The sequence below is a fragment of the Sinocyclocheilus rhinocerous genome, unplaced genomic scaffold, assembly GCF_001515625.1.
Source record: "Sinocyclocheilus rhinocerous isolate Xijiao unplaced genomic scaffold, SAMN03320098_v1.1 scaffold541, whole genome shotgun sequence".
In the NCBI taxonomy this organism is placed as follows: Eukaryota; Metazoa; Chordata; class Actinopteri; order Cypriniformes; family Cyprinidae; genus Sinocyclocheilus; species Sinocyclocheilus rhinocerous.
Genome location: NW_015658519.1, coordinates 933,641 through 957,774, shown reverse-complemented (window position 1 = coordinate 957,774; position 24,134 = coordinate 933,641). Strand labels below are relative to the sequence as shown.

General features: G+C 35.0%; 2 protein-coding genes across 5 annotated transcripts in view; one reads left to right on the top strand and one right to left on the bottom strand.

Annotated features, from left to right (window-relative positions):
- Positions 1–796: 796 nt before the first annotated feature.
- On the bottom strand, positions 797–3,042 carry gdf15 (Growth differentiation factor-15). Its single transcript, XM_016530930.1, has 2 exons — positions 2,700–3,042; positions 797–1,612 (listed from the first exon to the last, which is right to left on the bottom strand). The coding sequence occupies exons 1-2, from the start codon at positions 3,016–3,018 to the stop codon at positions 861–863; spliced, it is 1,071 nt and encodes a 356-aa protein (XP_016386416.1). The 5' UTR covers positions 3,019–3,042; the 3' UTR covers positions 797–860.
- Positions 3,043–7,155: 4,113 nt separating this feature from the next.
- mast3a (microtubule associated serine/threonine kinase 3a) overlaps positions 7,156–24,134 on the top strand; it is a 35,702-nt gene continuing 18,723 nt past the window's right edge. For 2 of the 4 annotated variants that reach the window (XM_016530927.1, XM_016530926.1), the window contains exons 1-8: positions 11,618–12,135; positions 13,733–13,809; positions 14,067–14,136; positions 15,468–15,543; positions 16,788–16,942; positions 18,943–19,018; positions 19,203–19,412; positions 23,861–23,962. In XM_016530927.1, coding sequence (XP_016386413.1) covers positions 12,053–12,135; positions 13,733–13,809; positions 14,067–14,136; positions 15,468–15,543; positions 16,788–16,942; positions 18,943–19,018; positions 19,203–19,412; positions 23,861–23,962 — 849 coding nt within the window. In that variant the 5' untranslated portion in view covers positions 11,618–12,052. Of the gene's footprint in view, positions 7,272–10,982; positions 11,015–11,617; positions 12,136–13,732; positions 13,810–14,066; positions 14,137–15,467; positions 15,544–16,787; positions 16,943–18,942; positions 19,019–19,202; positions 19,413–23,860; positions 23,963–24,134 lie in introns of those variants that run through there. The other 2 variants (XM_016530929.1, XM_016530928.1) reach the window with 2 other exon arrangements.

Below are 24,134 nucleotides of genomic sequence, written 5' to 3'. Positions count from 1 at the left end.
TTCAGAGGACATTCACTCTCTGGTCAAGGCCAGTGACACCTATGTGTGTTTTCAAGGCTACAGTTGTTAGATCTGGCCTATCTTTATAGATAGGATAAATATGGATATTGATTGACATGGATAAATGCCTTTTATAGATATTTATGGCATGACCCACCTTGAAATATTATCTAGAACTGAGTGGATATTGTAAAATATTATTGTAAAAGACTGTAATTTATATGTAAAACGTAAGTGTGAATTCATTTTATAGCTCATTGTTATATGATCAGAGTGAGTCATACACAGATAATTCATTCTGATGGCCTGTTCTCCACTATTTCATAGTATTTAAACTTGGATTTAAAGCTTTTTAACAACATCCGGAGTTTTTATAGTAGCTCATCCTTGATTTGGTTTCATAAAATACTGTATGTGAGGATTTTCATCTTATATTCAAAAATGTTGAACTGAAATGTGATCAGTGACTCAGCCATTAATCATCCATTCTGAATATATTTCCTTAAAGCAATATACTTTATTAACATTCTTTCAAAAATACAAAAGGTTTCTTGATTCATTCACAACACAGCAACAAACTAGTACAAAAACATTTCAAATAAATTACAATAAATAACTTGATATTCCAGTAAGTCAGTCACATGGAAATACAGTACCCATTCAACATTTCAGTGTTATGTAGAAATGCAGGCATCTGGTTGCCTTAAGAAGTCAAACTATTTTATAAACAAAAGGAATGTAACCAGATGAGCGTGAGAACATTGATTTGCATTTTATCAGCTAGATATTTTGCCTCCTTTTCATCTTCTCTTTTGAGAATATAATGTTCAGTGGATAACCAGTGCCAGTGCCAGTGCTGTTCATGCACAGTGGCATTTACTAACTATCAAATCGTTGAAAGGCGTGAGCTTCAACTTTCCACGGCTGTCATAATGCATGAGAACCATTGGCTCATATGCAGCTGGTACGCAGCAAGGCCCGGGTGTCGTTCCCTTGGACAAGAGATGCAGACGAGACTTCACCTGCGTATGCATACTGGCAGGTTTATAATTATGTGGGCAGGAGCCATCACAGTAGTGCATAGTGTAGCCCGAGGGAGCAATAACCCAGTCTGACCAGCCGATGTCTTTGAAGGAAACATTTAATGACTTTCGCCTGCAGTGACCTTCATCCTCAACGCTTTCCTCTCTAGTAGACAGAGCTCTCTTGTTTCTTCTCCTCACTGCTTGGTCAAGTTGTAAAACAAGCTGAGGCGTGGATTGTGTACTCACTTCTTGTTTTTTAAGGAGGCCAATTTCAACAACTAAAAGCTCAGCACTGGTGTCCTTAAGCCACTTCTTAAGCGTAACTGTCAAATCCAACGTAACATCCAGAGAGCTCAAGTCCCCCACGTGAAATACGGTCTCTGTATGAAAACCAGGAGGTTTATGCATTCTAACCACAACGTCTTTTGAGAGCCATGGCTGACCTGGTGCAATTTTGTCCATGTGTGGTCTCTTAATTTGCAGCCTTGCATGTTTAAGGTTGACTCCAGTTTTAATGCGTGAGTTTTTGTAGAAAGCAGCTCTGAACCACTGCTGCCGGGAATCCACGGAAGAATTCAGAAGCTGTACTGTTAAAAAATAATAACGAAAAACTTAAATTAGACAATGTAAACCCGATAAGTAACATATATGTGACAATTAGTATATCATATGATATATTACATAATATAATTATATAATATTATATATTATTACAAAATAATATATAATACACATACAATATAATATATACTATATATATACATATGTATATATATATATATATATACATACATACATACACACACACACACACACACACATATATATAAATATATATTTTACAAATCTATCTATCTATCTATCTATCTATCCACATGCGAGCATTTCTATCTATTTATCTTTCTATTTATCAATCTATGTGTATTTCTACCTATCTATAGTAACATTAAAATTGGGTTAAAAAAAACAAAAAACTAAACATTGAAATTAGACAACGCAAACTAAATATAAATGTATAAAAAAATAATAAATTTTATTTTTAAACTACTGGAGTCCAAGGAATATGAATAAAATCAAATATATAAATTTTTTAGTCCACACATAAAAGTTGTCTACACAATTTCACTATACTTTACATAACAACTGTATTTATAGCTTACCTGTTGTGGGAAAGAGCACCGTAGAGGCTCTTCTTGCTGGCTGAAGCTCCTGTTCCTCACTGGAGTTGCCCTTAAGCAAGTATCCCATTCTCCTATACTGACGGTACATCCTGACCAGGTCCTGATGAGAAGCTCTTTATATATATATATATACATACATACATACACACACACACACACACACACATATATATAAATATATATTTTACAAATCTATCTATCTATCTATCTATCTATCCACATGCGAGCATTTCTATCTATTTATCTTTCTATTTATCAATCTATGTGTATTTCTACCTATCTATAGTAACATTAAAATTGGGTTAAAAAAAACAAAAAACTAAACATTGAAATTAGACAACGCAAACTAAATATAAATGTATAAAAAATTAATAAATTTTATTTTTAAACTACTGGAGTCCAAGGAATATGAATAAAATCAAATATAATATATACATTTTTTAGTCCACACAATTTCACTATACTTTACATAACAACTGTATTTATAGCTTACCTGTTGTGGGAAAGAGCACCGTAGAGGCTCTTCTTGCTGGCTGAAGCTCCTGTTCCTCACTGGAGTTGCCCTTAAGCAAGTATCCCATTCTCCTATACTGACGGTACATCCTGACCAGGTCCTGATGAGAAGCTCTTCCACCAGGCCCGGGTGGCGCATCCATCCCGAGGTACTCAAGAATAATGCTCTTCAGAGCCTCAAGCTGCAGGCCCTGGTACGTTTCCTCATGCTCCCGTTGAGCTGTAGACTCTCTCAGACAAGAGCTAAAAATAACAGCCCCAACAGAAAGGAGAAAGCACTGTGCTACTGAGTTCTGCATGGCAAGTTCGTTTTGTTTGTGCTGTCTTTGTGTTGGTCAGTGCAATGAATGACATTCCAGACATGCTTTCATTTATACAGGTACAGGCCACACCCCACTGGAGACGACTGCTCATCTACACCCACACTGAAACTTCACGTACAAGTAACCATTCCCTGCACAATGACATCATGTCAATATGACTTTTACGGTCACCCCAAAGTGAAATTTGTCTTGGACTTGGGACTTTGGAGCTGTACACACACACACACACACACACACACACACACACACACACGCACGCAGAATGCATTCGTTTGGCATCAATATTATTTATATAACATTTTCAAACAATACTGGAAAATATATATAAAAACACATAATCATGATGCAACAACAAGATATACAGGTCAAGAAAGATGAGCATTTAAATTCAGTGTATTACTGTATTACGGTTCTATATTTCATCATACTACATTTCAGCAGATCTGAATTATGTGTATATTCATAATTATCTTAAGACCATATACTTTGTATGTCAAATTCATAACAACAAAGAATAATCTGTAATTATGGGACCACCATGGTGAGTGGTCTTGCCTAAACTTGCATTGTTATCTAATAAATGACATTTATATGTTCCTTTTAAAAAATTCCTTTCTGTTTTCATGTAGGACACAAATATCTGTTTAGATACTGAATGACAGACGGCAGTAGAACAAGAGCCACATGCAGTAGTAAAATAAAGCAAGACATATCTAAACAAAACTGAACTAAAAAAAAAAGGTTGAATAATTTGCATAAGTGCCAAGGCTTAAGCGTCACGTGCTGCGTATCACATGCTCAGATGACTCTTCCGAGGTAAAAAGTGTGTGAAAGGTTTTTAGGTATGTTTCAAACAAACACTGCAGCATTCATGCTGTCAGAAAGCCAACAGTACTGCATTGAGTAATTGGTCGTTTGAAGCCAAACAAAAAGACGGCTCTATTTAAAACACGAAGGGAAGGTTGTCACACGCACTCAATACACACCCACAATGAACTTTTTTGTAACAACACACCATATGTTACACCAGACAAATTATGACCTAAATATATCATTTTTAATAATCCCCCTCGCCCCATGCTGAAAATACACCAAACATTCAAACCAGTGCCACTGCAACAGGTTAAAGGGCACGTTTGAGTGTTTAGAACATGCCCCGCTGTCAAGCTTGTCCAGTTAATTTACAACTAAATTACAAAAATACACACTTACACTGAATTCTTTAATTCTGTAAACTAAGAGCCCTCACCACATTTAGATCACAGATGAACTAGCCTTCTCTGTAAGTTATGATTTCACAGTGGCATTGCATAATAGGTCAGTAGAGTCAGAAACAAACTTTAAAGGGCAATATTTGCACCCTGGAAGTGATTTCTTGGGACATTTTTTTTTACATTTGTACACAAAGGGTAATTCTTATCAATGTATTTATGTTTTTTATGTCAAATATTTACATTTAATCAATTCATTAATTCAATGAATCAATCAATCATAATACTGTATTCTGTTGCCAATAAAATTTGATCAGCATCAACAAAAGTCATCTTTACATTGCCAAAGTGGTAGGCCATCTAAAGCCTGACATGACATCACACATTACACAGACTATTAAATGCTGCTTAAAGCCGGCATAGATGTAATGTTTCGGGTAGGGTTGCAATATTATGACAAAATCCTCATGGTCGATTATTGCCATTAATATTGTAATAATTATTATAATGTTGTCGATTAACAGAATACACTGCAATTGGTTAATTGTGGAGAAACAGAATAATTCAAGTTACAACACAGGCCGAAAACCAAATTAGTTCATTGCTTTTTTTATAGAAAATGTAGGATTTCACATTATTTTAGTAGATTGAAAAACAAAACTGTTATTCAAACTGGGAATAAATTACAGACAGCAAACAAAGAACATTCCCATCACTTCAATGATGTAGACAAAGCTGTCTACACTGCAAAATAAATCTCTTACTTGCATTGTATATGCACTTTCTTGTTTACGACTTTATTGAAAAAACTGAAAAATATCGTCGGAGCGCACACTAAACAAAATCCCAGCATTTCTTCTTCACCAATGACTAATCTAAACGTCTCTGATTGGTGGTTGCATTCATGTGCTCAACAAATACGTGTTTGACTGGTTATAGCGCTCAACGCTGCAAAAAAACAACAGTAAAAGGCAATCTTTAAAGAAACTAGTGCATATCCAAATGTAAAGCCGCAATCGACAAATTTGATTCATTTTCACATTTCACTAATCATGACAGCCATAATCGTTTTGCATTGTTATGTTGAATTTGGGGGGCATTTTTTGCCTCATGCCCCCATTCATTTCCATCTCTGTAGGACACCCACCTATAGAGCAGTTCTGTGTTCACCCTATGGGTTAATAGTTCATTCTAGCAACGTTGCTATTTATAAAGTAGCCTAATGAAAATGTTTTTCCATCTGTTCCCCTGCAGTCCATACATTAGTAAAAGTATGTGTAAGCAACAGTGACACAAATCTCAGCTTCACGATAAAGAGAGGGGATGATAAAGAAAGAGCATCTCCATTTATCTGACACCTAGTTTTTGGTGTCAGACGTTGACCTTTATTAAGATGTACAGTATATAGAGAAATTAGTCCCTCTAGTGGTTACTGTGGAAAATAGCAAAAACTGAACAGAAAAAAAGCTAGACACAGCCTATTTTTGGAAGAGTCAAAATATTAAAATGTTACTTTTTTAGGTACAGGAATACATAAATAAGGTAATTAATAAATAACGCAAAACCCCCTTAACCACTGCAGAGAGTCACAGCTCTAAATTCTGTCACAAAAATCTTTATACCTATTATGAACGTACTAAAATCTTAAAAATTTATAAATTTGCTAGACCTCGTCATAAACAATTTCATAACATTGATACATTTCTTGAATTATGAATTGGGTAGGAAGCATGAAAAAGCTCTAATATAATACGATATAATACAATAATGTCATGCTCAAACAACTCTAACAAGCACAAACGATCCTGTCTTTGTGCATCAGACACACACAGTAAATGGAAAGGACAATAAGCAGTGGACTGTAAAGACCACACTCCCCTTGATTTACCACAACAAATAACTCCACAGAAAATAAATAATGGGCAAAAAAATGACTAAAGGAAACTATTTGGTTCATTAAAACACAAATAAAAAAAATAAAAAAAATGTGCAATCCGAATAATTTGGGTATTAAAAACAACCAATAATTCACATTGTAATGGTCATTAAAAACATTTAAAGATTGTGTTCTGTGCATAAACGGAGAGCAGAGGGGGACAAAGAGCAGCTTATGCTGTGTTGTGATGTTGTTTCAATCAACGTTGCATTGTTACATCAAAGCATTGTGGTGCCACTTGGTGACAGACAATATCCCATGACTGACAGTGCCAGGCTAACTGCCCAAATTATTCCAGTACTCTGAAAATGGGAATGTTTCATTAGCAAAACTTTTCCATTTATCAAAAGCTAAAATGCAACAAATATGAAGCTGTATGCACCAATGACATTGAAAGGGACAACATTTAATATATTTGACATCCTTGGTACAATATATGAAAAAGTTTTGCAAATGTCAGTTCAAAACAATTGCATTGCAAAACGGATATGAAGAGATACCATGCATGGTAATGTTTGTCACATCAATTACAAGTACAGCTACCAGACAGAAAACTGTAAATGACCTCTATGGATCTTCATAGCTGAACTTCTGTAGCTAAAGTTAACCCAAACAAATCGACCAATAAACACACACGCCTAAACACAGGTCTCTGATTAACATTACACAGTTATGGTTAATTTGACACAACAATAGCCTACTCAGTCAAATCGCTACATAGGCTATGTCTACATTTTTTTAAAGATTTTTTTAAAAGAACTACACCGTCTACATACCCTACATTAATATGAAAGACATCACTTCTAGAAGCTCCTCAGCACAACAACCTGATTCACGACTCACTACCGCCTTAATTGTCTGAGATTCTTGTTTTGATTGGTTCCTCGCAGACGCTCTCATCCTCCAGTCAGGTGACAGTGTGCTCGCTGTTTCAGGGATGGATTGTGTGACTAGGAAAGAGGGTCAGAGATCTCATGAGTGAAAGACATTCATCCCTACAGTATGGGTTAAATTAACCATAGAAAAGCTACAAAATATTCATAATGGATGAGCCAAATATACTGAGGCGGCGTGGTCTGCAGGTAAGTTTGCATGAGTGATATAGACAGCAGTATTATTCATTTTGAATAAAAAGAATATATCTCTATTAATTTAGCAACATAAATTAAGTGGTTCATCAGAATCAGCATGTTTTATTATATTTTTGTAAAGCGATCGTTGCATATTTGCAACCTATCACACTTGTCGCATCCGTTTGTTTGTATACATTGAATCGTATAAATGGCTTGTTTTGACGTGGGGAGTGTTGGAAATAAAGGGGTTTTGGATTACATACTTTGTAAATATGCAATATAACATTAACTGAATATATGTTTTTTATATAGACGACATTACAAAAAAACAACAGCTGTTGATTTTATGCGCGTTTCAATGAAGTCGACACGTTTCATCTGCAGTTGCCATGGTGATTACGGCATTTGTTATGCTCCAATCTGTTTATGATGGAAAGACTTGCCTTTGCTTATTTTTGCACTACCCTCCGGTTGAAATACTTTTTATAATCTGTCTAAATCGATTTATTCCTCTAAAGGTGTTTTGTGCTATATTTGTCTGAAAACCAGAGTGACAGTAAAAATGTAGAGGAGGCGGGAGAGTGAATGAATCAAAACATATTTTAAGTATTTAATTCTGTTATTTAAGCTATGCGTCTCAAATTCTGATATTTGCCTGTTACAAATGAACAATTCAGAACTCTTCAATTGTAAATTAATGTAAAGTGGTAAATATAATACAAAATGGTAAATATCTGTATGTGTGTGTATTGTGTAACTTACCTACTGAACCATATTTTGAGCTAAACTTGACAAAATCTCCCATCATTCTTTTAAGGAAGTCCTCATTTGTGAAAACTGTATGAAATAAATAACTGTATAAATTTATAAATAATAAATTATGTGGCAGAAAGTGTAGAAAGATTCCCGGGTTTTAAGTTTATGTGGGTTAGGTTAAAGGGGTCATATGATGCGATTTAAATTTTTCCTTTCTCTTTGGAGAGTTACAAGCTCTTGGTGCATAAAGAAGATCTGTAAAGTTGCAAAGACTAAAGTCTCAAATCCAAAGAGATATTCTTTATAAAAGTTAAGAGTCAACCACGCCTACCTAAAATGTCTTGTTCTAACACGCCCCCACATGTCCACGTCACTGTGTGGGAAGATATATATGCATAACGCCGCCCAAATGTTCATGCAAAGAAAGAAGGCATATAACTTTGATTCTCGCTGTAGTATGCCTATTGTTGCTGCCGCTGCCATGTTGTGAAGACACTGTGTGTTTTGTTGCGAAAGCGAAACTACTTTGTTTGGCCCCGCAAGCCCGCCGGCCGCTCCTTCGTCGAATCTGCCGGCCGCGCCGTTCTCAAGCCCACCGGCTGCCGCTCACTCTAGGCCGCCGGCCGCCGCTCACTCTAGGCCGCCGGCCGCCATTCACTCAAGCACGCCGTGTGTGACGCTGTGTGTTTCGTTGTGAAAGCGAAACTACTTTTTCTGACCGATGAGCTTTGTAAAAATCGACAGGTTTCAGAAAGGCGGGGCATAGAAGAGAAACAATAATGTACAGTATGTGGAAAATGGTGTGTTTTTTAACCTTAAACCACATAAACACATTTCATTACAACAAATACACAAAATAATGTTCTTTTTAGCAACATCATATGACCCCTTTAAAGTATGTAGAACTAGCTCAATATAAAAACAAGAAGTCTCTGCAGTGTCCCCATTAACTAAGTAAACGTGTGTGTGTGTGTGTGCGCGTGTGTGTCACAAATCTGGGTCTAATTTTTTGTTTTTATGGATGTAGTTGCAACCTTCCCTGTCTGGTCAGCATTGTATTTTTATTCATTATTATGAATGAATGAAAATTACATTCATTATCATTAATAAATGAAGATAACATTAGAAGCCAGACATGGAAGTATACTTTCTTTCCTCATGTATAAATCCATTACATTGTATCACAAAATTACAACATCTACATCAGGATGTTACAAATGGATGGATGTTGGTCATGTATGATTGTAGTTATTTTCTTGTTGTGAATGGGCTGTCTGGTGTTCTGTCCACTCATGTCAGGTCTAACCTGTTACACAGAGGTAAACCTGAATTTCTGACTCTTGCTGTTTCATCATCCACAACTGCTTGTGATTGTGCAAAACAGAACATAGTGACACAAAGGTTATGGGTTTTGACTAGTGCTGTCAAACGATCGCGATTAATCGCATTCAAAATAAAAGTTTTTGTTTACATAATATATGTACAGTATGTATGCTGTGTATATTTATTATGTATATATATATATATATATATATATACACATGCATGTATATTTCAGAAAAATATGTTATGTTTATATATTAAATATATTAATTGTTTTATATAAATTATATGAATATATAGACATGTAAATACATGTAAATATTTTCAAAATACAGTATATGCATGCATGTGTGTGTATTTATATACATAATAAATATACACAGAACACACATATATTATGCAAACAAAAACTTTAAATTTGCATTCGATTAATCGCAATTAATCGTTTGACAGCACTAGTTTTGACCTATGTCAGATGGCACGGCGCTTATGTTTTAGAGTTTTATTAGAGTTTCACATCATTGTGCAATGCCAGTGTATAGACTATTTGTTTACTATGAAACTGGATGATTTTATTTTTTATGAAGCCAGTGCACTTCTGGGCTTCACTTTGGCAAAAATCAAGTACTGTGAAATATATAAATAAATACAGTTGCTTTTTTAAAAGCACATCTTTCAGAAAGAGTAGCTTATTTCTTAATAAAGAGCATCCTTGAGGAAAAGTTAGGCGCAGAACGGGTGGAGACTAAACAAGACAACCTTTGTAATTGGTCATCTACAAGACATTCATTCAAAGCGACAAAGTACACTACTGACAGTGCCCTTGGAACACGACAGCATAGTAAAAGCCAAAGCTGGCCCTGTTAAAATAAAATTAGCTGGCACAAACATCTCCAACTTCTGAGGGCTGGCAAATATATCTAAAAACCAAAGGGTATAAGCAGTGTCCATAAGGCTGAGCTTTGGATCATAGTCATGTATTGATTAATGTAATAGTCATTCCTCCATCACAAATGGTTTTATGGAAATGGTTTTGCTTTTGGCTTGAGCATTATTTGTAATGGAGCTAAAGAAGATAGCAAGGGGATGATATACTGTATGTGTGTCTCCACATAAGCACTTAAGCTTTTCTACTAAGCTTATATGGGATTCTTTTAGGAGTTTTAAGATTATACACTCCAGCCCTGCAACTAATGAAGTATTCATTTGGCCTCATATTTCCTGATGAATTTTTCTGATGTCCATCCAAATATTCAGTGGCCTGAGCCCACTGACAGTGATTCTCCAGCCAAAAAGGGACAATGAGACATTGAAAAGCTTCAGTTTTCAGGACTGGCTAGGAACTTGGCCACTACTCATTTTGTGAGGTTATAGCATAATTTGATTATGATAATTATGAATTAGGACCTTAAAGCTTTATAAGCATTAAATCAAGAGTCAGTGATAAAACTATTGTTGTGTGAGTATGATCATGGCCTAATTTCCCCATCTTATTTAATTCTCTTGAAATCCAAGACCCCTCTTACTCATGCTTTTTATTTTCATGCAATATTAAAAGCAAAATTTGTGGTTCCATTAAAACACACTTTGATACACATGACTTCAGTTATTTAAATTAACTCAGTCTTTATTACTTTCCAGAAGGAACTGAGCCTTCCACGCAGAGGAAATATGTGAGTAGGCTTCTTACGCTAGTATAACATTTTGTCACTGTCATTTTTAGCTTACTTTCCATTATACTTTCATTCATTAATTTTAATTAACTTTTGACAATTTTAGTATTTATGTTGTATTAATATACATATTCAAAATACATTAAATATTTTTAAGTTTTAAGCATTATAAGAAATAATTTGTCAGAAAAAAACAATAACAGGACATGAGTTAATTATTTATCTGTCTGCAATATCTACATGTGTAGATATGTAATAATCTAATATCTGTCTAATATCTACTGTTTTTGGTAATATGAAATGTTTTAATCTATCGGTATTTATTCGATTATTTAAGAATGGTTTTAAGATGTTTAATATTAATATTTACATCCATACAGTAGCCTATTCATTGGCATTGGGGAATTAATTAATTTATTATGCCACAGAGGCGCTCATATGAAAATGAGTCTTAAAGCCACATCAGAGGAAGGTTTCTGAAAGTGTTTTTTTTTAAAGTTTTGACATTATCCTCAACACTAATCTATTACACACGCTTACCGGTATGGGACACTCTTTGCATGCTAAGTTAAAGGAGGCGGGTTTAGTTGCCCGGCACGGTGACGTTCAAACCCCACCATGACCCCTTCTTTCAGTCAGACTCTATGACAACTTCCTCCACTCCGCGCACCCGCTTTTCTTTTATTGTTGCACTAAACTTGAAATCGTTACAGTTGTGTTGCTATACCTTTAAACCTGGGAGCAGCATCCGTTTAGCGGTGACAGGGCTTGAGTATAACCAGACGATGGCATTTTCCAAACCAATGTGTCACTTGTGAGAAAATAACGCGATGATGGCATTGCGCTGCTGTACTTAAGGCGCTTTCTGTCTAACGTTACTCCCCGTAACGTTACTGCATGCAGTGGAGTCTGTGTCGACATGGAGTTCGCCTGGCAATTACATTAGACTTCACTGCTTTTACTCGTCGCAATGCTGCGGTGTTTCATCGATGAGGATTTGTTAACCGCGGGGACAACGAAGACGAGCACACCGACATCATGTCTGATCGGAATTACTGGACGGTGTGTCCGAGTTATAAAAGTCAGTTCGTTTCAGGAGGTTTAGTCAAACGACCCAAGAGGTAACGACGAGTTTAAGCATGCTACTGTATGTTTTCGTTGTGACTGATTATTAATCGTCAAGGTTGGTCCGCCAAACTTGCTCTAACTTGGAAAAATCCCACAGGCGCAACCGCGAGAAATGTGCTTGATAAACTAGATCGGTCTTTCAAAATCCCACATAACTACTATGATGGTTGAAAATATATGCTTTAACGTTCTCGATCTCGATGTGGACAGCATACACAGTTTTTCCACCCTGGCCGTTCTTGTTTCCGATAGTAAACGTGGCCCATGTACGGCTGAGCGTCTGCTGCTCATTGTCCTGTTGGCGGTGGATGGTCATATTCTGTCGTCTAGTCTTTACATAATGTTTATATACAGTTTAACCGTATGTATGGAGGGTCTGTGATGACTGTGTCATTGTTATCTTTCGTTTTGAAGTCTTTGTCAACAAAGTGTAGTTAGTGTACTCAATAGTAGGCTAATTTGTAGTCAAAAGTTCTAAGGGTGTTGAGGTGAAATTAGTTGTTTTTTTGTTTATTTTTAATACTTATTTTTGTCGTATTAAGTGATTTTAAAGAAAAAGCATAATAAAAAGCATGTAAATGTTGAATGCTGCAAATATTAGTAAATTTAAAAAGTTTTACATATTAAGAAATAAACAGTGCTTTAATGTGTATGTATCTAATTAAATTGATGAATGCTCACATGAGATGAAGAAAAAGCTGTTTTATTCTGCATAGAGCGGGTCGCCCCTTCATGGGTGCTGCCATGTTGATGTCACATGACCTGACTTGTTATGTGTTTGAGTGGGTAACTACTTATAGCAATAGCATGTTTACTACCTAAAACCATTAATGACGACCTGCAACTGCGCAATAAACATTGTGAGTGTGCGGTCAAATTGCCTCCATTTAACAAACTGCCATTAAAAACCATATAACAAATAAAATGAAACAAAACCTTAAAGGGATCGTTCACCAAAAAAATTAAAATTCTGTCATTAATTACTCAACCTCATGTCGTTCCAAACCTGTAAGACCTTTGTTCATCTTCAGAACACAAATTAAGATATTTTGTGATATTTTAGTAAAAGGTAAGTAAAGACATCATTAAAATTGTCCATTGTGACATCAGTCCATGTGACACCTTGAACGTGGTAGTTGCCGTTGGTGTCTATGCAGGGTCAGAAAGCTCTCAAATTTAATAAAAAATATCTTAATTTGTGTTCTGAAGATGAAAGAATGCATCCAGGCTAAAAGGTGTCAATATAAAGCCCAAAACCATTGGTGCTATGTGACTATTGGGATGAATAAGAGCCAGCTAAACGAAACCTTACCGAGTTTACCTTTGAATTCAAAGTCTTTAATGCCAATTGTCACAATCATTTCTACAATATAATAAATGTACACAGGCCTGTTCAAAGAAGCCGAAGACATTCAATGTTGATTCAGTGACACCAGGTCTAACGAAATGTTTTTGTAAACTCAAATTGTTAGGTTGTGTTCCAGTACTAGAGACATTAACGGACCATCCCTATAGATGGGTTTCATAATGATGCGTGTTGTGAAACGGAGTATTTTTGCCTTTAACAAGAACAAGCGTTTTTTTCCACAGTAACCGGAACAAGAGGAAGAGTTTGGCTCCCTCACCTACTCTATCAAGACCGCTCTCACCCCTTCCTTTGCCAACTGGTAGCTATAATTACTTATTTTAGCTTCTCTCTCAATTATGATAATGATGTTTGATTTACACTGTGCTTGATGATAAATACAGGGTAGCATAACATGCTTGCACATCCAGCCAACTGTTTGAATATGCCAATGCCAGTAACACAGTCAACAAAGCCTGGCAAATGAGTGCCAGGCAATACAGAACCACTTTGGCATCCATTAACTCTGTAAAACAACCATAATGTGCATGTTGATCATAGAAGGTGTGTTTCCTACAGGCAGCAGTCCGCTGGACAGTCCCAGAAATGTCTCCAGCAGTCCTTCAGTCAATTTTCCATTCATACGTAGGTAAGAGCTGAGCAGAATGAGACTGTGTACTACAAACATTTCCAAATGTATTCGCATTAGTCCTTCGTGTTATATCTTATATCTGCCCTTTCATAATGCCAGTATAAAAGCAAGGAATGAGTGGAAAGGTTTCTAGCTGGCCAATAAGATTCTGCGTTCGCTGCAGCTGCCCTCAAGGCTGTACCGTGGATGGGAAGCTTGGCATTTTTCACAGCAATTATACTGAAGTCAGCATGTAGCCTCATTACTTTACGCTGCCATGATTATGTACCAAGGCTCCATCCGCTTTTATTAATGCTTGTTTGAAATGATGGGACCCTACCAGCCTCCTTGTACAGCTCAATGAAGATTGAATGAGTTGTTTTTGGTTGTGTCTTTAATGTGCCCTAAAAGCATGCATCTATGTGTGGATAAATGATACGGCTGGGTAGAGGTCATGTAAGTTCTTGAAATGAAGTGTGTTCAAGTTTTGATATTTTATTACAATTTTCTATTAGTCTAGCTGTTAGTGTATTTTTTATTAAAATAGCTAAAATAACAGTTTTTTTTATTTAAATAGCATTTTAAATGTTGCAGACAAACTTGTAAACCATGTAAATCTGTCTGGTATATAGACTATCGTTAAATTACAAACCCCATTAAAAATGTAGGTGTCAGTCAGATTTTCTTTGTAAGAAATTAATACTTTTATTTAGCAAGAATGTATTAATTTGATGACAGTAAAGACATAATGTAATAAAAGATTTTCATTTAAAATAAATGCTGTTCTTATGAACTTTGTTTTCATCAAAGAATCCTCAAAAATGTATCACAAGTTTCCACAAAAATATCAAGCAGCATATTTGATAACACTGATGATAAGGCAAGAAATGTTTCTTGAGCAGCAAATCAGCATATTAGACCGATTTCTGAAGAATCATGTGACACTGAAGACTGGATTAATTGCTGCTGAAGTTTCAGCGTTGCCATTACAGGAAAAAATTACACTTTAAAATGTTAGAATAGAGAGCAGTTATTTTAAATTGTAGTAACATTTTACTATATTGCTATCTTTACTGTTTTTTGATGAAATGAATGCAACCTGGGTGAGCATAAGAGACTTCTTTCAAAAATATATATTAAAAAAAAAATCTTGTGACCCCCAAACGGTTTATGTATATGAAGAATTTTAGTGTATATGGTAGTGTATATGAATTTAATGTGACTGATTGAAGTTTTTTGTTGTTGTTCTTGTTCAATTATTAAAACAACCAACACTTTAATAGTTTGTATAACTATCTCAATGGAGATTCCTTACCGACATGTTTTCTTGTATCTCTGTCCTATTTTAGACCAGACACACGAAGGTGGTCTGTGGCGTCTGTCTCCTCTGGATATGGAACCAATCCACCCAGTTCTGCTGTTTCAGTGAGTGGGCCCCTCTCAACTCTTCTGAAAAGACCCTCTTTGTTTTCCTTTTCTTGAGCCATCATTCCAGTTCATCTGCAGTGTTTTTCTTTATGTAATCAAACAATGCACAGAGCAGATGTGTTTAAACCATTGTATATTAAATGTGTTATCTGTAGATTGTTTGATTTTGCTTTTGGAGTGCACTTTAACTGCAGTACTAGTGCAGCTAGTTGAAAAAGAGAGTAACAAGCGCACAGCATGCTAGATTTCTTTATTAATATCGATGCACTTTACAGTGTTCATGTAGTCAGAGTCTACAGTAACATTGAAATATGAATTGTGGAAAAATGGTGATTTCCATTCCTGAAAAAGTGTCATGGAAATTAATAACATTTTTTTTTTAAATCATGGAAAATGATGGGGAATTTTGTTAATTAATATACCTTTTTTTATCATAGGTTCTGTTCTAAAATATAATTGGCTAGATATTGCTTTCTATAAAATTATGATAAAATCATAATAGTAATCTGTAAACTTTATACTCTTTTAAATATGTTTAGTAATTTTAATTATATAATTTGAACTGATTATTCGCTGTCCTTGCCGTGAAAATGCCTTGGAATTCATAGAATTCCATTGGTCAGTGTCATTTGTTATTTAACCTGTAGTTATTTAACTACAGGGTTGACCATTGTGGGTAATTCTCAGTGGTGGAAATTTATTAATTTCATTGATTTATTTTCAAGGAAATCATACAAAAAATAGCCCCTTTCTCTGTTTTGGAATGATATATCGCCATTCGTGGCTCATGCGATGAGGTCAGCCTTGTTTAACAATGTCCTATTGAGCTAGTGTCAGTGAAGACTTTATTCAGAGGGAAGCTGTGAAGCTTCTCTGGTTTCCTCCTTCCAGCACTGGTCCTGTCATGTGCTCTTCTACTTATTCTCTTTTCCCGAGATTTTCAGTTTTAAATTACCATCTATACCACAGACAGCTACAGACCAGAATGGAAAGCATCCCGTCCTGTAGTTGTATTGCATAATTGCACACTATATAATCAGCTTTAGACTGTCAGATGCTCAGCACTTGTGTTTCATGCAATCTGAGCATACTATGCAGATTTTTGTATATTCATTGCTAAACAACTGTTGTTATTTTTACATATCCATAATGTTAGGGTGACGCAACAGGCACACGTAAATGTGATTTGTTGTCTGAATCTGGCTGTGTTTCTGTCTCTCTCGCTCTTTCTTCTGCATTAGTCTTCCTCCTCCTCACAGGAGCTCCTGCACCAGCTGCCCTCCCAGCCCACCCCAGATGACCTCCATCGCCTCTTCAAGCATTTCAGGAGCTCAGAGAGTGTGGCAGATGAGGATGGACAGCCCTCGCCTTTCCGTCCTCGCTCACGGAGCCTTAGGTCTCTATTTGTTGTAGAAAAAAAACAAGATTTAGAGAAAATCAATTAAATTATTGACATAGCCTTTAAAATCATGAGATATTTTAAAATCATACTAATTCGATGCCGTCGGAGTTTGACTTATGTTAATTGTGTCAATATTTGAGTTTACTGTTTACTAGAGTTTACTAGAGCTACTAAAGTTATCCAGGCCAAAGCAATGAAAGGTTTTATCTTCTATCTTTTGTTTGATCAGTGTTGTTTCAGTAATATTAGCTACGTAATACACCATGGCGTATATTTAGAGAAAATCAGCTGAATGTGAAATGCTGCATTTTCATAGAGATCTTGCAATTCGGTTAGCTTGTGAAGAAAATAAACTGGTGTAGAAATGTGAAATCTTATTTCTAACTTTTGAATTTCATGATACCAAGTGAATAAGGATGAAAGATTAGTTTTGCTTGTACGTGCCAGGGTATTACTCACTTATTTGCTCTTATACAGTCAGGGGAAAAAGTTTGCTAACACCGTATTTTAATTAGCTAATGCTTAACAATCCGCTCTGCTTGACACATTTGGCATGGCTAATCCATACAGATTTAATGTTTCAAACAATGATTAATTTCTCTGGCAAACTGGTAATTCAAAAATATGACCCAATAAAATTATACTACTTTAGTAAGTTTACTTTACCAGATATTTATCTTTCGTTTACTCACCTTTATGCCTTTCAAAACCTGTATCACTTTATTTATAAATTTATAGGGGAAATTTTGGGAGACTTTGGAAGACTTCTATCTTTTGTTTGATCAGTGTTGTTTCAGTAATATTAGCTACGTAATACACCATGGCGTATATTTAGAGAAAATCAGCTGAATGTGAAATGCTGCATTTTCATAGAGATCTTGCAATTCGGTTAGCTTGTGAAGAAAATAAACTGGTGTAGAAATGTGAAATCTTATTTCTAACTTTTGAATTTCATGATACCAAGTGAATAAGGATGAAAGATTAGTTTTGCTTGTACGTGCCAGGGTATTACTCACTTATTTGCTCTTATACAGTCAGGGGAAAAAGTTTGCTAACACCGTATTTTAATTAGCTAATGCTTAACAATCCGCTCTGCTTGACACATTTGGCATGGCTAATCCATACAGATTTAATGTTTCAAACAATGATTAATTTCTCTGGCAAACTGGTAATTCAAAAATATGACCCAATAAAATTATACTACTTTAGTAAGTTTACTTTACCAGATATTTATCTTTCGTTTACTCACCTTTATGCCTTTCAAAACCTGTATCACTTTATTTATAAATTTATAGGGGAAATTTTGGGAGACTTTGGAAGATTTTTTTTTTCATGTAATTACAATGAATGGGGTTTGAAGCTTTAGAGAGGAGGCAAAAGTGTTATAAATTTTGGTCATTTTCCTCACACAAAGTTATCATAAGATCTCTGGAGACTTCAAATAGACTGCACAACATTGTTATTTTAGTATATTTTTATTTACTATTATTGTATTTATTAATATTTAGAGTAATTTATTTATTTAGTTTTCATTATATTTTTTTATTAGTGCTTTTAAATATTATATTTAAATATAAAGACAGCATTTATAATTTTAGGTTTATGTTTATTTAAATCTAATATTTATATTTTATTTTTCAGATTTATTTAAATCACTGAAACCATTTTTTAAATCGTTTTTTAAATATGTATGTATTAAAAAATATAACAACATTGGTGCACAAGTCATACTGAGAACCTTTCTAATTGTTTTATATTGTCTTCAGTCCCCATTCAGTGTAATTGCACTGAAAAAAGCAACCAGGACTTTCACAGTTCTTTTATGTTTCACAGAAGTCAGTCAGTCATGAACAGGGTATGTAATGAAATGAGGGTGAGTAAAGGATGAAAGAATTGTATTGTGAGGTAAACTATTCATTTAATGTTATTTGTGTAAAATTATAGAAGTAGATGTGATCAATTTAATGTAACTGACGTATTGTTTTGTTTTGTAGCCCTGGGCGGACATGTGGCTCTTTTGACAACGAGATTGTGATGATGAATCACGTCTACAAAGAACGGTTTCCAAAGGTAATTGAGCTCTGACATTTAAATGTTGTTTTTCATCATGGACGTGGACGCCACGTCATGCCATCACATGTTGTTTACTTTGTTTAAATTGTGGCTGTGGGAAAATTGGTGGCCTGGTTGGTCCAAACAAAACAAACGGCAATTGTCACCTACGCAGTCTCATAGCGTTTTATCACTCTGGCAGGCTACGGCTCAGATGGAGGGGCGTTTGCTGGCAGTGATTGCAGACTTCTCCCCAGACAGCGCTCCTCCTCTTGCTGATGGAGTGCTGGGCTTCATTCAACACCAGCTGGTCGAGCTCGTCCGAGACTGTCTGGAGAAGTCCAGAAAGGGGCTCATCACAACCAGCTACTTTGTGGAACTTCAGGAAAAATTAGAAAATTTCCTACATGAGGTGGAAACATATTCCATACCTGTAATGAAGTTAAAAATGACATTTTGTTGACATTTGCCACTGTTAAAAAAGGTTGGTTTTCATAGATCTAGATCGCAAGGTCACAAAAGACCAGCATTTTATTACTCAACACTAGTATTTCACTAAAAAAAATCATTTTCTTGAATAATTTAGGCCAAGTACTAATGAAAATAATTTATATTAAAACAATACTGTACACCACCGTTCAAATCTTTGCTGATGGTTATATTTATTTATTTTAAGAAATTCATATTTTATGCAGCAAGGACACATTATATTAAAGACATTTATAATGTTACAAATCTATTTAAAATAAATGCTGTTTTTTTTTTACTTTCTATTTATCCCAGTTTTTACAAAAATTATAAAGCAGCACAACTGTTTTCAACATTTGAAAATAATAATAAATGTTTCTTGAGCACCAAATGCAATCATACTGACCAAAGACTTTTAGTAGTGTTATGTGTCAATTAAATAAAGTTGGCTAAACAAGACATTATTCAAGAACGTGTCAACAAAAAATGGTTACAATCATCAGAACAAATATCTCTAAAATAATAAATAACTCTGAAACAATAGAAAAATATCCAGATTAAGTAAACCATGCCCAAGGTTTTTATAATATCTAATGGCAGTATCAATTGTGTAATAAAACTACTTAAATTATTGACATAGCCTTTAAAATCATGAGATATTTTAAAATCATACTAATTCGATGCCGTCGGAGTTTGACTTATGTTAATTGTGTCAATATTTGAGTTTACTGTTTACTAGAGTTTACTAGAGCTACTAAAGTTATCCAGGCCAAAGCAATGAAAGGTTTTATCTTCTATCTTTTGTTTGATCAGTGTTGTTTCAGTAATATTAGCTACGTAATACACCATGGCGTGTGTGTTAGACTGCATTTAAACATCAAGGCACAAATCTTTGATTTTAACAAAATATCCAGGCGTTTTTTTTTTTGCCCTGCCTATTTACATTGCACTTAGGCCATACTGACTGTATTTACATGAATATCTTGCCAAGACTTGCCTTTTGACCACTTACATGTGCAGCCGCATCACCGCTGGGTACAAGCTCTCTTCACGGAGCGTGTGCAGAAATCATGTGTGTGTTCAAAAGCAGCTTCCTTTCAGTGCTCGTTTCTATGCTAGTTTCAACATGGTACATTTGACATCCCTAGTCTGCAACAACATGACCGTGCTGTAGTTCATGCTGGGTGGTTCAATGCTCTCTTTCCAACTCTCAGCTGAATCACTAATACTGCCACAGCCCGTCTTATTTATAAAAGCATTTTTACTGAATGATTACTGACTGAGAGCCTTATGGCTGTTAAAAAAGGTTGGTTTTCATAGATCTAGATCGCAAGGTCACAAAAGACCAGCATTTTATTACTCAACACTAGTATTTCACTAAAAAAAATCATTTTCTTGAATAATTTAGGCCAAGTACTAATGAAAATAATTTATATTAAAACAATACTGTACACCACCGTTCAAATCTTTGCTGATGGTTATATTTATTTATTTTAAGAAATTCATATTTTATGCAGCAAGGACACATTATATTAAAGACATTTATAATGTTACAAATCTATTTAAAATAAATGCTGTTTTTTTTTTACTTTCTATTTATCCCAGTTTTTACAAAAATTATAAAGCAGCACAACTGTTTTCAACATTTGAAAATAATAATAAATGTTTCTTGAGCACCAAATGCAATCATACTGACCAAAGACTTTTAGTAGTGTTATGTGTCAATTAAATAAAGTTGGCTAAACAAGACATTATTCAAGAACGTGTCAACAAAAAATGGTTACAATCATCAGAACAAATATCTCTAAAATAATAAATAACTCTGAAACAATAGAAAAATATCCAGATTAAGTAAACCATGCCCAAGGTTTTTATAATATCTAATGGCAGTATCAATTGTGTAATAAAACTACTTAAATTATTGACATAGCCTTTAAAATCATGAGATATTTTAAAATCATACTAATTCGATGCCGTCGGAGTTTGACTTATGTTAATTGTGTCAATATTTGAGTTTACTGTTTACTAGAGCTACTAAAGTTATCCAGGCCAAAGCAATGAAAGGTTTTATCTTCTATCTTTTGTTTGATCAGTGTTGTTTCAGTAATATTAGCTACGTAATACACCATGGCGTGTGTGTTAGACTGCATTTAAACATCAAGGCACAAATCTTTGATTTTAACAAAATATCCAGGCGTTTTTTTTTTTGCCCTGCCTATTTACATTGCACTTAGGCCATACTGACTGTATTTACATGAATATCTTGCCAAGACTTGCCTTTTGACCACTTACATGTGCAGCCGCATCACCGCTGGGTACAAGCTCTCTTCACGGAGCGTGTGCAGAAATCATGTGTGTGTTCAAAAGCAGCTTCCTTTCAGTGCTCGTTTCTATGCTAGTTTCAACATGGTACATTTGACATCCCTAGTCTGCAACAACATGACCGTGCTGTAGTTCATGCTGGGTGGTTCAATGCTCTCTTTCCAACTCTCAGCTGAATCACTAATACTGCCACAGCCCGTCTTATTTATAAAAGCATTTTTACTGAATGATTACTGACTGAGAGCCTTATGGCTCCAGACATAAGATCCCTGAAGTCCTGAGTGATTCTTTTAATAAGCACTGTTCCTGTCATATTCCATCTGAAAATGACATTCGGCAAACTCCTGCACTGAAGCACTGCAGTATCTTCGTTTGATGGTAATATGTTGTCTCTATACAGGCACACGTTACCATGTGTTTGTTTTAAAATAAACTGGCAGCTTTCATTCCTCATACCAAGCTGCTGTATTGCAGTATTGCACACTATAGTCATCTGCAGTGTTTGTGTGCCCAGGCAGTCATGTCGACACTGGAGGGAAGGATGGTTAATTGGGGCAAGTGAGAGACTGATTTTTCTCCCTGAGGAGCTTTTGCTTCATGTTTCTGAAGTCATGAATAGCAAATGAAGGGAAGAGGCTGATTAAATTAAGCAAGAGGAAACTGGTCGTGGTGCAACAAATTCCATTTACCTTTCCAAGTTGCTTGCTTATGGCAGGTTTTGGTGTTTTTAAAAAAAAATTTTTTATATAATTTTAAATGAATGACGTTGTCAGCATAAACTGTTCGATGGAATAGTTTTATTTTGTGTTCCGCACAAAAAAATGCTGTCGTTTTGAAGTGACATGAGGGTGAATTGAAAATGACAAATATGTCATTTTTGGGTGAACTATTCCTTTAACCCTCATGTGGTGTTCGGGTCCTTTTTGCTCTGAAAAATTGTTCTTTTTCCCGAAAATACTAGTTAATGTTATCGCATTGGACTGAAATTTTGTGACTTTGTTCACAAAGGGTATAACTACTTCTAAAAAAAATTTTGATCATTTTCATACTTTTCTGGGGGAGATTTTTCACCTTGTTACTACACCCGTGATGTTACAGAGCAAAAAGGACCCGGCCTCAAAAAATGCTTATAAATCACTCATTATGCTATATTATCAACAAAGATTGGATTCAATCTTTTTGTCAACTTCTTTTCTTTCATTTAGGACTGGTTTTGTATTTATATTTGCTTCTGATTAATCGTAGGCCTCATTTATCTGAGAGTAGGCACCTCATTTTTTGAGTGAAAAAAGCATTATTTATGAATAATTTTCACAATATTAAATAAAAACTGATGAAAATTTACACTGTTTATCACACTAGTGTACTTTAATGTTTAATCAGGGAGTTTGCTTTTAAATGCTTTTATTTTGTACAAAATAGCACAAAGTCACACTTGTGGTGTTCCAGGGCAAAAATGACCCAGCCTCAAAAAATTGCTTATAAATCACTCATTATGCTATATTATCACCAAATATTGGATTCAATCTTTTTGTCAACTTATTTTCTTTCATTTAGGACTGGTTTTGTATTTATATTTGCTTCTAATTAATCGTAGGCCTCATTTATCTGAGAGTAGGCACCTCATTTTTTGAGCTACGATTAATCAGAAGCAAATATAAATACAAAACCAGTCCTAAATGAAAGAAAAGAAGTTGACAAAAAGATTGAATCCAATCTTTGGTGATAATATAGCATAATGAGTGATTTATAAGCAATTTTTGAGGCCGGGTCCTTTTTGCTCTGTAACCTCGTTAGTGTGAAAGGGTTCTGAACACAACACAAGGGTTAAATGACTTGTTTGTCTTAAATGTCATTGGGAGCTTGAGGGGGTTTTATGGTCTTGTTCCATGATTACTTCTCTCTGTCCTTTCACAGTAAACTGGGTCACTTATTTCTGTAACTTTTACCATTTGAGATCTGACTCATGGTAATGTCTACCAAACTTTATGCAAAAATGTAGGCTGTTTTGTTTTGTGCTCATAAAGTTTATTTGCATTGGCCCTGAGTATGTTTTTTTTTTACCCACAGGCATATGAGCGCTCTGAGAGTGAGGAAGTGACTGTAATTGCCAAACTCGTGAAGAAGATTCTAATCATTATTTCCAGACCAGCAAGACTACTGGAGTGCCTGGTAAAAAGATGATTAACACTGTGATTCTGTACTAAGAAGAATTTATATTTATCACATGGAAACCTTATTTTCTGGTTTGGGTCTAAGAGACCCCAATACTAATTTTAATTTATGGTTCTGAAAAGTACATATATATATATATATATATATATATATATATATATTAACAGTG